Below are 12,258 nucleotides of genomic sequence, written 5' to 3'. Positions count from 1 at the left end.
CGCCCCCAAAGGGGCGAGCGACGCCAAGCTCTGCGCTCTCTACAAAGAGGCCGAGCTGCGCCTGAAGGGCAGCAGCAACACCACGGAGTGTGTTCCCGTGCCCACCTCCGAGCACGTGGCCGAGATCGTGGGCAGGCAAGGTAAGCGGGGCGCCGGGACCACTGAGAGGGACTGTAGTGGGGGCACCCCGTCCCTAGCGCGGAAAGTTCATTTCTTCCCTTCTTGCCCGCCTCCGGCTCTGTCCCTTCCCCACAAAGAGAGACCCGCCCCCTACCCTGATTTCTAAGTGCCACAAAGTTCCCAGCTACCCCTAGTCGGGACGGTTCTCCAGATCTTTCCTCCCCCAGAGCTCTGCCCTTAGACAAAGAAATATCCTCGCACTGGAAGAGGGAAAGGGGAGGGGATCGGTCTCCCAATCCAGGGAGGCTGTCCGGAGGGGGTGTCCACTCCTAACCAGAAAAACTGACGGAATGTGCTAAGAGTTACTCAGAAGCCTGTACTCTGATATCTGCTCCTACGTTGGGGAGGGGGCACCCCTGGGGCCCCCAGCCGCCTGGAGTTACAGACTTTGGGGGGAGACCTGGCCCTCGAAGCCAGACTGAGTATCTGTCTCTTTGTTGGGCTCAGTGTAGGAATGGAAGGGGGTGTGGCCCAAGGGAGGGTCCCAGCCTGGGGAAGAGGCGGTGAGGGGGGCTGCTGAGAGGAGGGGGTCCTGTGGTCACCCACACACCAAAGTTGGACTGTCTCTGGGGTTTTGGAAGGGGTGTCTCCAAGGAAGTGCTACGTCCTGGCTTGGACCTCTCCTCTTCCCTCTCTGGCTTTTGTTCTGGGCTGGCCACGGCCTTGGGCCAGAGGCCTAGAGAGGGGTCTCTGGTAGTGAAAGAGTAGGACAGGGCAGGAGGGGGAATGCTGGGGGGTAAGAAACCTTCACCTGGAAATGTGGTGGAGGGCGTGTGCCTGGGTCTGTTGGGAGGGGGTGCAGAATTAATCCAGCCTAGTATGTCTGGTACCACACCCTCTGCTGCTCCAGCATCCCTGGGTGGGTGGGTGGGGGTGTTGGTGAAGGTCCAAATTGAGCAGACGGGATCTTGGGGACCCTTCCCTCTCCTGGCTTCTCCAAGGAGAGTGGGGGGGGGGGGGGGGTTGGGAAATGGGAAGGGGGCGGGCTGGGGGGGGGGGGGGGGGGGGGGGGGGGGGGGGGAGGAGCTGTCCCACAGTGGGGAACAATAGAGGAGCTGCATTCCGGCTGGGAGTGCGGGAGGAGGCCGGCTTCTGGCGGAGGAAAAGGAGAGGCGGGCCAGGGGGGCCCCTACTCCACATCCCACCTCATCCACTGGGAGTGCTGGGGGTTAGGGGGATTTCACCGAGAGATCCAGAATGGAGGAGGGGAAGATGCCACTCCCCTGCACAGCCCTCATTCCCCTGGGGCACTCCATCTCTTGAGATTTCTGATTTAGAAAGTTGGATTTCCTCTTGTCAGAAACTGGGGATCCAAAGCCCTGGAATTGGGTGGGGACGGACATTGCTACCTTTTCTTGGGTGTGGGGGTGGTCTTGGGAGGCCCCGGAATTTAATGGAGTCATTCTTTCCTCTTCTGCCTCCGCATCAGATGGGCTTGTCCCTCATAAAAGTAAGGAGATTTTTTATTCACAAAAGATAAGCCTACCCCTCAGTCAAGTATATGGAAGTCCTCCCTCTTGTCTAACCTCCCTCTTCATGCTGCAGTGTTAGTGCTCCTCTGTTTGACCTCTAGGAAGGTGAAGCCCAGTAGGTCTTCCCTTCAAGAGATGCTTCTTCGAGGTTGCAGAACCCAGGAAGAGACCCATCACCAGTTTTGCACCTCCAGGCCTCTAGTGTTTCTTCTTACTGGGATGTCTTGGCCTGTCCTCCTCACCCCAACGCCAACTGCTAAAGATACTTAGCTCTCATTTAAGTTTTTGGACCCAAAACTTAGAGCCAGAACCCAGGTGCCCATCAAACGATATGTGAGCAGAAATGGTAGGAGAGGGGAGTTCACTGTTTTGCGACCCTCCATACCTCGAAAATAGAACAATCCTTTACTGACATTAAAGCAGCAAGGATGTGGGTTGGACAACAGGTAGGACTTCTTAACTGCCAAGAGGTCTGAAGACAAGAGGGAACAAGCAAATTCTCCTTAAGGTCTTTTAAAAGTGAGGGGAGGGGGCAGAGTGTGGTGGCTCACACCTGTAATCCCAGCACTTTGGAGGCCGAGGCGGGTGGATCACCTGAGGTCAGGAGTTCAAGACCAGCCTGGCCAACATGGTGAAACCCCCATCTCTACTAAAAATACAAAAAATTATCCGGGTGTGGTGGCAGGTGCCTGTAATCCCAGCTACTCAGGAGGCTGAGGCAGGAGAATCGCTTGAACCCAGGAGGCGGAGGTTGCAGTGAGCCAAGATCATGTCACTGCACTCCAGCTTGTGTGACAGAGCAAGACTCTGTCTCAAAAAAAAAAAAAAAAAACGTGTGGGCCGCGGCCCCAACCTACTCTCTCTCCCCCACCCCCAATCTGCCAGCATTGAAGCAGCAGCCATCTGGAGTGGAGGAAGGAGGAAAAAATGAGCTCACCTCAGGTCTCAGGTTGGAGGGTTGGGGCAGAGGCAGAAAAGTAGGACCACTTGGTTTCGGTTGCAGAGAAAAAGGTAATAGTGAATTGTGCTCAGAGAAGGGTGTGAGTGGGTCTATATGTGAATGGGGTTGAAAGTCGTGGGTGTGGGTATGTATAGGAATGTGCTGTTTGTGTGCTGGGGAGGATGGGGATGGACAGTGGGATGTATGAAAGGCCAAAACACAGGGACTTGATGTGTGTATGAAAGAGGTGTATAAAAGTATACATTAGATTGGCCCCATAAGTATTATTTAGATAAAGGCACATCTCTTAGGTACATGTGTGCGAACTCACACACGTGACGTGTGCTTCCCAAAAGGGCATGAGTCTTGGAAGCTCTGTGTGAAGCTAGGAGCAGGAAAGAGGAAGGTAGGTAAGGAGGAGAGGGACTTGTTCAGACCCCAGGTCAGCAGCTTTTAGAAACAGTAGCCCTTACTTTTCTCTCTAGCCTTCTCCCTCTTTGTCTCTCTTTGTCTCATTTTTCTTCTTTCTCTTCCTGCCTTTCCCTAACCTCCCAGCTTTAACTCACTCCTACTTCAAAGCAGGAGTGTGGATCCACAATACCTCTCCCTCACCCTACTCAGCCCCAGCCCAGCTCAGTTCTCTTGCCCCCAGGGTACAGGGGGACAAGAGTGACACAGGGTTGGGCACTGTTCCCTCACACAGAAGTTTCTTTATTTCCATACTCCTCCTTTCCTCCTTGAAATTATGATTCTCAGACCCTTCCCAGTCCCCCACACCCTACTCGCTGCTGCAAACTCACTATGGAATTTGAGGCCCACTGAGAGAAACTACTGAGTGGAAGGCATGTGGGGCAGTCATAGAGCAGATAGACTTCAGTGGTCCCCGAGTAGTTTGGAGGACACTTTTAATGACCAAGGGTCACATGAGTAGATTGTGAGGTTACTGAGCACATTGGGGTTCTGTGGAAACATCAGGGTCAGTGACAGATGTGGGGTGTGATTAAGTGATTTGGAAGTTTGTGAGTAGCCAGGCATCAGTAGAGAAATTGAAGGAAGAGCAAATGTTGGGGGAAAGGAGTGTAGTTTGTGAATGGATTTGAGTTACCACCTTGTCTGGGAGGGTCAGTGATTATTTGGGGGTTTTGAGAAGTGAATGAATTTGGAGGGCCCTGAATGGAACTCAGGGAAAGTTAGTACATTTTGAAATCTGTGGCTGATAGAGACATTAGGTACATCTGAGATCTGATAAATGGGTTCTTCAAGTCAGGGTGGACTGTGTGTGCAGCAGTGGGCATTTCAAAGGGTAGACTGAAGGGTTCCTGGGAGGCTAGGTATTTGGGTGAGGATCAGGAATTTATTGGTCCCAGCACAAACCTTGCTGTGTGCAATTCTTTGTCTCTCTCCTTCCCCGCCCTATCCCAGGCTGCAAGATTAAGGCCTTGAGGGCCAAGACCAACACCTACATCAAGACTCCGGTGAGAGGCGAGGAGCCAGTGTTCATGGTGACAGGGCGGCGGGAGGACGTGGCCACCGCCCGGCGGGAAATCATCTCAGCAGCGGAGCACTTCTCCATGATCCGTGCCTCCCGCAACAAGTCAGGCGCCGCCTTTGGCGTAGCTCCTGCTCTGCCTGGCCAGGTGACCATCCGTGTGCGGGTGCCCTACCGCGTGGTGGGGCTGGTGGTGGGCCCCAAAGGGGCAACCATCAAGCGCATCCAGCAGCAAACCAACACATACATTATCACACCAAGCCGTGACCGCGACCCCGTGTTCGAGATCACGGGTGCCCCAGGCAACGTGGAGCGTGCGCGCGAGGAGATCGAGACGCACATCGCGGTGCGCACTGGCAAGATCCTTGAGTACAACAATGAAAACGACTTCCTGGCGGGGAGCCCCGACGCTGCACTCGATAGCCGCTACTCTGACGCTTGGAGGGTGCACCCGCCCGGCTGCAAGCCCCTCTCCACCTTCCGGCAGAACAGCCTGGGCTGCATCGGCGAGTGCGGAGTGGACTCTGGCTTTGAGGCCCCACGCCTGGGTGAGCAGGGCGGGGACTTTGGCTACGGCGGGTACCTCTTTCCAGGCTATGGCGTGGGCAAGCAGGATGTGTACTACGGAGTGGCGGAGACTAGCCCCCCGCTGTGGGCGGGCCAGGAGAACGCCACGCCTACCTCCGTGCTCTTCTCCTCTGCCTCCTCCTCCTCCTCCTCTTCCGCCAAGGCCCGCGCTGGGCCCCCGGGCGCACACCGCTCCCCTGCCACTTCCGCGGGACCCGAGCTGGCCGGACTCCCTAGGCGCCCCCCTGGAGAGCCGCTCCAGGGCTTCTCTAAACTTGGTGGAGGCGGCCTGCGGAGCCCCGGCGGCGGGCGGGATTGCATGGTCTGCTTTGAGAGCGAAGTGACTGCCGCCCTTGTGCCCTGCGGACACAACCTGTTCTGCATGGAGTGTGCAGTACGCATCTGCGAGAGGACGGACCCAGAGTGTCCCGTCTGCCACATCACAGCCACGCAAGCCATCCGAATATTCTCCTAAGCCCCGTGCCCCATGCCTCCGGGGCGCACTCCACGGGGCCCACCCTGGACCTGTTTTCCACTAAGGCCTTTTGGAAAGCGGTGATTTGAGGGGCAAGGTGCTTAGAGATACTCGCTCGCTGGGGAAGGGGGGAGGGAGGCAGTGGTGGCTGGAGGGTGGGCCACTTTCAGAGCCTCTGGTCACCCTGTCCTGGAAAGACTGGGAGGGGGCCAGACTGAAAATTTTACTAGAGTTACAACTCTGATACCTCAACACACCCTTAAATCTGGAAGCAGCTAAGAGAAACTTTTGTTTTGCCAGAGGAGAGGTGGCCGCTAAGGCATTCTGATGCCCTCTGCCCACCTCCCCCGCTGTGTGTCACTCCACCCCTTCTTGCGAGGAGGGGGTGGATAAAAGGGAGAGGGAGAATTACCACCTGTATCTAGAGGTGCTCTTTCCAATCCCTAAGCCCTCTGGTCCTGACCTCCGACCTCCTAGCATGACCCTTTACCCCCCACCCCACCCCCATATCCTGTTTGTGAAACTGTCATCAGTTTCCAGCGGTGTAAGGGACTTGGAGCCCTATCAGAAGTTGCGTAGATCTTCTAGGGGTTGGGGGAGAGAAGCATGTCAATCGTTTCTATGGCTGAAAGGCTCAGAAGCCATCTGTCCCCACAAAGCTGGGCTAGAGGAATCTGGAGAGGAGTGCTCCTGTCTGCCCCTGCCCCTCCCCCCTTCACTCTCTTCCCTTCCTTTGGGATCTCCCCTTTCCTCAACTCTTTCCTTTCCCTCCAGCTCTTTGCTTTGCTTTCTTTTGGTGGCTGTCACTCCCAGCTCTGTTCCTTGTCTTTGTCTTTCTTCCCTTCCCCTTGCCCCTGCCCCTTCCAGCCCAGCTTTGGGGACACCATCCTCCTGGGGAGAAGTAGGGGGAGGAATATTTGATTGGTCCCTCCATTCCTCTTCAGGCATCTAGAGGCCCTCTCCCAACTCCTCCAAAGAAACATCTCAAATTCTTAATGGAATGTATCCCCATTCTCAGTGAAAATGTGAGGAGGGGACTAATACTGGGGTAAAGGGTCAAACCCCTACCTTCATCACCTATGGGCATTATATTTAGGGAGTAGTTCTTGGGCTGGGTATTCTGGTTGTGGACGTGGGGGCGCCAGAGTAGTGTGTCTGCTATTTAAAGGAGCAGGAAAGGGCATGAGGCAGGAGGAGAGACTGGTGGAGGAAAGAGCTGCTCTTCCCATGCAGTGCCCAACTCCCTGCACCCCTCTCAACCTGACCTGAACCTTTATTGAATCCTTATTAGCTTGAATCCTTATTAGCTTGAATCCTCCATGCAAATCATGGAGTCTGTGTCCCACCCGATGTGGTTGAGGAGAAGCCAGGTCTTCAGAGAGGGGTCAGCCTGGGGCAAAGCAGAATTGGGGGGCAGCAGGGCCTATTCTGAGAATCACATATTGTTACAGGCCTTGCACCCCCTTTGCTGCTTCCCTCCTGCTCATTTGGGGCTGCCACCAGCTCTCCACCCTCCTGGTTCCGCTGGCCGGGCCAAGAGAGGATGGAGGGATGGGAGTCCCAGGAGATGCTTGTAAATAATGGGGTGGGACTGTTCTGAGTGATCGGCCCGAGCACTTAAAGCTCCAGAGTCCCATTCTTCCTGGATGGAGCAGGTGGAGGTGCAGAGGGGATTTCCTCCTCTCCTTCCTCCTGTCGAGAATTAACACCTCTCCACAGCCTTCCCCTCCAGAACACCAGCCAGGGAGGGGAGGGGAAGGAGGTCACAGCCAAGAAAACTGCCCTGTGACGACTTCCCTCCTTCCCACCTATGTGAGCCATCCTGAGATGTCTGTACAATAGAAACCAAACCAAATGGGCACCCTCGGTTGCCGGGGGCAGGTGGGGAGGGGGGTGGGAAGAAGGGATGTCTGTCTGTCGATCCCCCTCCCCCTCTCCACTCTTTACCCACAAAGGCAGAAGACTGTTACACTAGGGGCTCAGCAAATTCAATCCCACCCTTACCAACTGAGCCAAACCTAGAAACAAACACGAAACACGCATAGTGAGACAAAATAGAGGAGAGAAAGAGAGCATGAGAGGGAACGAGACAGGCGACCAACACAGAGGAGAGAAAACAAAAATAGCAAAAAAAAAAAAAAAAAAAAAGCAGTTCTTTATAATTTAATATTCTATTTTAATAAAGGCGTTTATTACCATATAAATGTAGCAAAGAACCTGGGCTAATATGAAAAAAAAAGACTTTTTATTAGGTAATTTATTATATGAAAAGGATATTTTATTTTATGATAAAGTGATCCTTAAAAAAATAAAAAAACTTTAGAAGGTTTAGAATATATGTAGGGAGAGAAGAAGAAAAAATACATTTGTATTCAGAGTTAAATCTTAAAAAAAAAAGTGTTTTTAATATATGTTTGGGTTTACGTTGCTTTTTTCCCCCACTTTTTTTTGGGGAGGAATGTCATTTGCTTTTCTTGGGGGAGCATCCCGGGATGAATGGTGGAGAGAGGAGCTGGGGGAACCGGGTCCCTCCTGGGGCCCTTCCAGTAGATTGGATTTCACTCCATGAACTCCTCCTCCCCTCTCCCCCTCCCCCTCAGGGGAGCCGGCAGAGCCAAACAAAGAAAGGGATTAACAAGAAAGGAAGAAGCTGTAGGACTAAGGACTGAGGATCCTGGGGTGTCCCCCACCACTTTCCCCTGCCCTGTTCCAGGGCAAGTGAGGAGGGGAAATCCAGAATTGAGGCCTAGCAGGCCTATAGGAACCCTCAGAGATGTGTGAGATTTAAGAGATCTAGATTTTTTTTTTTAACCAAAAACGAGAAAGAGAAGAAAAAGAGAAACCGAGGGGTTTAAAAGAAAAGAATACTACAAAATAATAATTATTAATAATAATAATTCAAATTTATTTCATATAATCCTAGAGAGAGAAAGAAACAATTACTAGTTACTTAGTAGACAATATTCAGATAGCTTAAAGTTTAGTAGCATTGAGGGCCCCTGGGTCCAGTAGAATGTATACAAGTCGTAAGGAAAAGATAAATAGAGGAGGGAAGTGGCTGAGTCCACCCTGAGTTACCCCATCTTCAGAGATCAGGGTTGGAGCAGGTTGCTAGCTGAAGATTGGGAGCTTCCAGTCTGCTGGGGTTGATTCTGAGAATCCTTGGATTTTTAAATTGTAGGACAAAGAAATGAGGGGTTCGTTTCCCAGGGTCTTGGAAAGGATGCACACTGATCATCTCAATAAGACAGGGGCTGGGCTGAGGGCAGCAGAGGAGGCCAAGCACATTCACCTGCACCCCTAGTACCTGGGCAGCCCATACTCCAATGTGGTATGTCCTCCCCTGGGGCTCCCAGCTCAAACCCTCCCATGCCTGCTTCCCCCAGGCCTAACTGAGGAAGTCCTTCTTGAAGTGTGACCTCGGTCCACTTCTCTACAGATTGATTTAAGAGCCTGGGAAGTCATTCCACAAACAGACACACATGCACACACGCTTCTCACCTTCAGAGCTTCAAGAGCACTGAGGGGATCAGTCCCCTACCCCTGTTCCCATCCACTTAGCTTTGACCTCCATGGCAGCAGTGGCGGTAACAATCTCAATAATTGTTCTTTAAAGCTGACTGGTTCTTCACCTACTTGCAAAGTGCTTTCTTGTCTCATAAAAGTTAGATTCCAAGAAGGACTTCCCACGGAGTGGAGTGGAGACACTGTCCTTGAAGGCCTGGGAGAAAGGCATCCCCACAGGCACAGAGGCAAGGGAAAGGCACAGGGACTTTGGGTGACCCCAACCCTAACCCTCTGCTCCAGTTCACCTCCATCTATAAGTGTTCAGGTAGTGGTCATCCACTGTGCCCTGGCCTGGGAACACACTGCCCTCCCCACACAAAACTGGGGGGCTTGGCTTCTGCATGTGAGAAATCAACATTTTTAAAGCACTTGCCTTCTACCAACCCCAGCTTGCAATCACTGGGCCTTCCCCTACTATTCAAGGGGGTGGAGAGGCCCCTTAGCTCTCCTTTAGGCAGGAGGAGCCTGCTTCATTCATTACACCAATGACTCTGCCATGTCCCTCCCTGGCCCTAGACCCCAAACACATCTCCCTCTCCCCAATTTACTCTTCTTGCCCCACCTAGGGACAGATTCCCCCTGCTCTTTTTGTCCTAGAAACCCCGCTAGTTTGGGATGGTAGCGTCTGGGGTGGGGAGGGCTTCCCCTTCCCCACTCGAGGGTGCGGGTGGGGAAGGGGGGGGTGGGTGGAGACAGCCCTGGGGCAGGGAGGATGGTCTCTCCACTGTAGAAAGTAGAGTAGGATTGTGGTCAGACTTAATTTGAGGCATCTAGTGAAGACACATACAAATCCACCAAGGAAAAAGATTTCAAAAGCAAAATAAAAGCGGGAAATAAAACAGACCCAAGAATAGTCAAGTCAAAGTGATGTTGCACAAAATGCAGAGAAACCAAGAAGGGGGAGGGTTAATGTATTAAATGTGCTATTAAGAACTTAATTTTATTAAAAGTACTATTACTTAAGGCTCTGTCTTTGTTCTCAGCATATGAGTCTGTGCCACCTTGGGGTGAGTGGGAGGATCTGGGTGGGGATTGCAGCTTGGGGTTTCCTCTAGTGTGGCTTTGGGCTCCCTACACACCTGTGAGTAGTGGATGTCTCCAGAGTTCCTTGCCACCCTTAAGTTCCCCCTCTTAGCTCTCCATAGCTCTGCTTGAGTCTTCAAGCTCTTAATCCCCTGCCTTTTCTCTCCATTTACTCCCTTCTCTTCTTTGGAGGTGCAGTCAGGCCTTGTTCCACCCTGACCTGAAGAACAGGGGAAGGTGACTGGGTGCAGTAGCTCATGCCTGTAATCCCAGAACTCTGGGAGGCCAAGGTGGATGGATCACTTAAGGCCAGGAGTTCAGGACCAGCCTGAGCAACATAGCGAGACCCTGTCTCTACCAAAAACACAAAAAATTAGCTGGGCGTGGTAACACGTGCCTATAGTCCCGGGTACTCGGAGGCTGAGGCAGGAGAATCACTTGAATCCAGGAGGCGGAAGTTGCAGTGAGCTGAGATCACGCCACTGCACTCCAGCCTGGGCAACAGAGTGAGACTCCGTCAAAAAAAAAAAAAAAAGGAACAGGGGAAGGTGAGGCAGAGACACAGATGCTACCTGGACAGCCATCTCCTAGGCTCTATGGAAAGGGGGCAGAGAGCCAAGAGATGGGGACCCTCCCCATTTACCCCACCAGATTCAATCCATCCCTCTTCTTTGGGATCAGGAAGAAGACTGGATGGGCCGGGCTCGGTGGCTCAAGCTTGTAATCCCAGCACCTTAGGAGGCCAAGGCAGGCGGATCACCTGGGATCAGGAGTTTGAGAGCAGCCTGGCCAACATGGCGAAACCCCGTCTCTACTAAAAATACAAAAATTAGCCAAGTGTGGTGGTGGGCACCTGTAATCCCAGATACTCGGGAGGTTGAGGCAGGGAGAACTGCTTGAACCCGAGAGGTGGAGGTTTCAGTGAGCCGAGATCGTACCACTGCACCCCAGCCTGGGCGACAGAGTGAGACTCCCTCTCAAAAAAAAAAAAAAAAAGTCTAGATGGAGGACTTGGACCTTCCACCTCTCAGGCTTAAAAACCCCTTCCCCAGTACACACCTACAGGACAGGCCCTGACCCCCTCTTCTCCCTTGTATCTCCCGCTGCCTCCTCCCCTTGCCCCTGGCATTGCAGTGACCTCAGTTCTTGGCACCAGGGCCCTCAGCACCAGATGGTGCCCGCCGATGGTTTCCTTTGTCTTGCCTTCCAGATACCCCCTCCCCTCCATGCTCTCCTCCCTCCCCCACCTGCCCTGGGGGTTGGCAGAGGGAAGGGCAGGCACCTCCCATCCCCTTGGCACCATCCCCAGACCACAGAACTCCAGAGGCAGCTGGCCCTGAGGGGCAGTAGGTATTGTGGGGAGGACAGAGGAAGGGGATCAGGGACTCAGAGGAGGGGCCAAAGTTGAAGGGGAGGTGCAGACAAGGAGAAAAGGGAAGAACAGACGGGAGGCAGCAGAATGACCAGGCATTGATATAAAACAGCTTTATTTGAGGGTCCTAGTCTGTGAGGGGTGGACAGATAAAAGAGGTATTTGTGATAGGGCATGAAGACCTTAAGACCCTGGGGGTGTTGTGAACAGGGAACAGTCTGATATTTGGAACCAAAGGGCTAGGAAAGGTCCCGGGGCTGAAGTGGGGACAAGGGGCACCAAAAAGCCAGTGGGGGCAGGGTGGTGCTGGCCAAGGTCAGAGGCTGATGCAACAGGCCCTCTTCTCCCCAGGGCCAGGCTCCTGCCCAGCCTGAGCACTGCCCAGAGCGATGGCATTGGTCCGGATGCTGTTCTGTCTCTGCTTGGACACCTTCGCAAAGATCTCTGGGAGGGCAGGGGGCAGTGATCAGGCCAGAAGATTTAGAGCCCATGCTCCCTCCTCCCCCACCCCTCACACATACTGCATGCCCCTCTGAGCATGGGGGTGGCTACACTTGCTGGAGGTTTTGCAGGAAGGAAATGAAGTGTGGACATTGGGGTCCCTTCTACTTACCTGGGTGGAGAAGGAACCAAGAGTCAGCCCCATGGGGAGTGTGGCCTGTTCCCTCCCTGAGCTCCAGGTTGAGTGGGAGGCACTGGGGAGGGACTGAAGGGGACAGGCAGTAGTGCCAGGACCCACAGAGGAGCTGAGAAATTAGCTGGGGTGAGGGCTGAGTGTCTGCATTCATACTGCTGCCTGCAGAAGCCACGGGGATGGAATAGGGGTGCAGAATAAAGGTAGGCTCTAACCTTTCAGGACAGTCTCAAAGGCTAGCTCAACATTGGTAGAGTCCAGGGCTGAGGTCTCCAGGAACAGCAGTCCATTGTTTTCTGCCAGGAAGGGAAACACACCATTAATTGTGGGAGTCAAAGGCAATAATAATAATAATATTAATGTTTGCTATATACATTTGCCATGTGCTAAACTCTTGGCATGTAGCAGATCATTTAATTCTTTTTTTTGTTTGTTTTGTTTTTTTTTTTGAGATGGAGTCTTGCTCATCACCTAGGCTGGAGTGCAGTGGCACGATCTCGGCTCACTGCAAGCTCCGCCTCCCGGGTTCACGCCATTCT

At 53.1% G+C, this 12,258-nt stretch overlaps 2 protein-coding genes across 2 annotated transcripts in view; one reads left to right on the top strand and one right to left on the bottom strand.

Annotated features, from left to right (window-relative positions):
• Nucleotides 1–9,653, top strand: part of MEX3A (mex-3 RNA binding family member A) — a 10,305-nt gene extending 652 nt beyond the window's left edge. Inside the window, exons 2-3 of the mRNA XM_031935450.1 lie at nucleotides 1–140; nucleotides 4,015–9,653. Of these exons, the coding sequence (XP_031791310.1) occupies nucleotides 1–140; nucleotides 4,015–5,123 (1,249 nt within the window). The 3' untranslated portion in view covers nucleotides 5,124–9,653. The remainder of the gene's footprint in view (nucleotides 141–4,014) is intronic.
• Nucleotides 9,654–11,173: 1,520 nt separating this feature from the next.
• The window catches only part of RAB25 (RAB25, member RAS oncogene family), a 10,274-nt gene continuing 9,189 nt past the window's right edge, over nucleotides 11,174–12,258 (bottom strand). Inside the window, exons 4-5 of the mRNA XM_023214017.1 lie at nucleotides 11,935–12,015; nucleotides 11,174–11,529 (exon numbers count right to left, since the gene is read on the bottom strand). Of these exons, the coding sequence (XP_023069785.1) occupies nucleotides 11,402–11,529; nucleotides 11,935–12,015 (209 nt within the window). The 3' untranslated portion in view covers nucleotides 11,174–11,401. The remainder of the gene's footprint in view (nucleotides 11,530–11,934; nucleotides 12,016–12,258) is intronic.

The sequence above is a fragment of the Piliocolobus tephrosceles genome, chromosome 1, assembly GCF_002776525.5.
Source record: "Piliocolobus tephrosceles isolate RC106 chromosome 1, ASM277652v3, whole genome shotgun sequence".
NCBI lineage: Eukaryota > Metazoa > Chordata > Mammalia > Primates > Cercopithecidae > Piliocolobus > Piliocolobus tephrosceles.
Note: the sequence above shows the minus strand (reverse complement) of the source record. Positions and strands in the feature narration are given on the sequence as shown.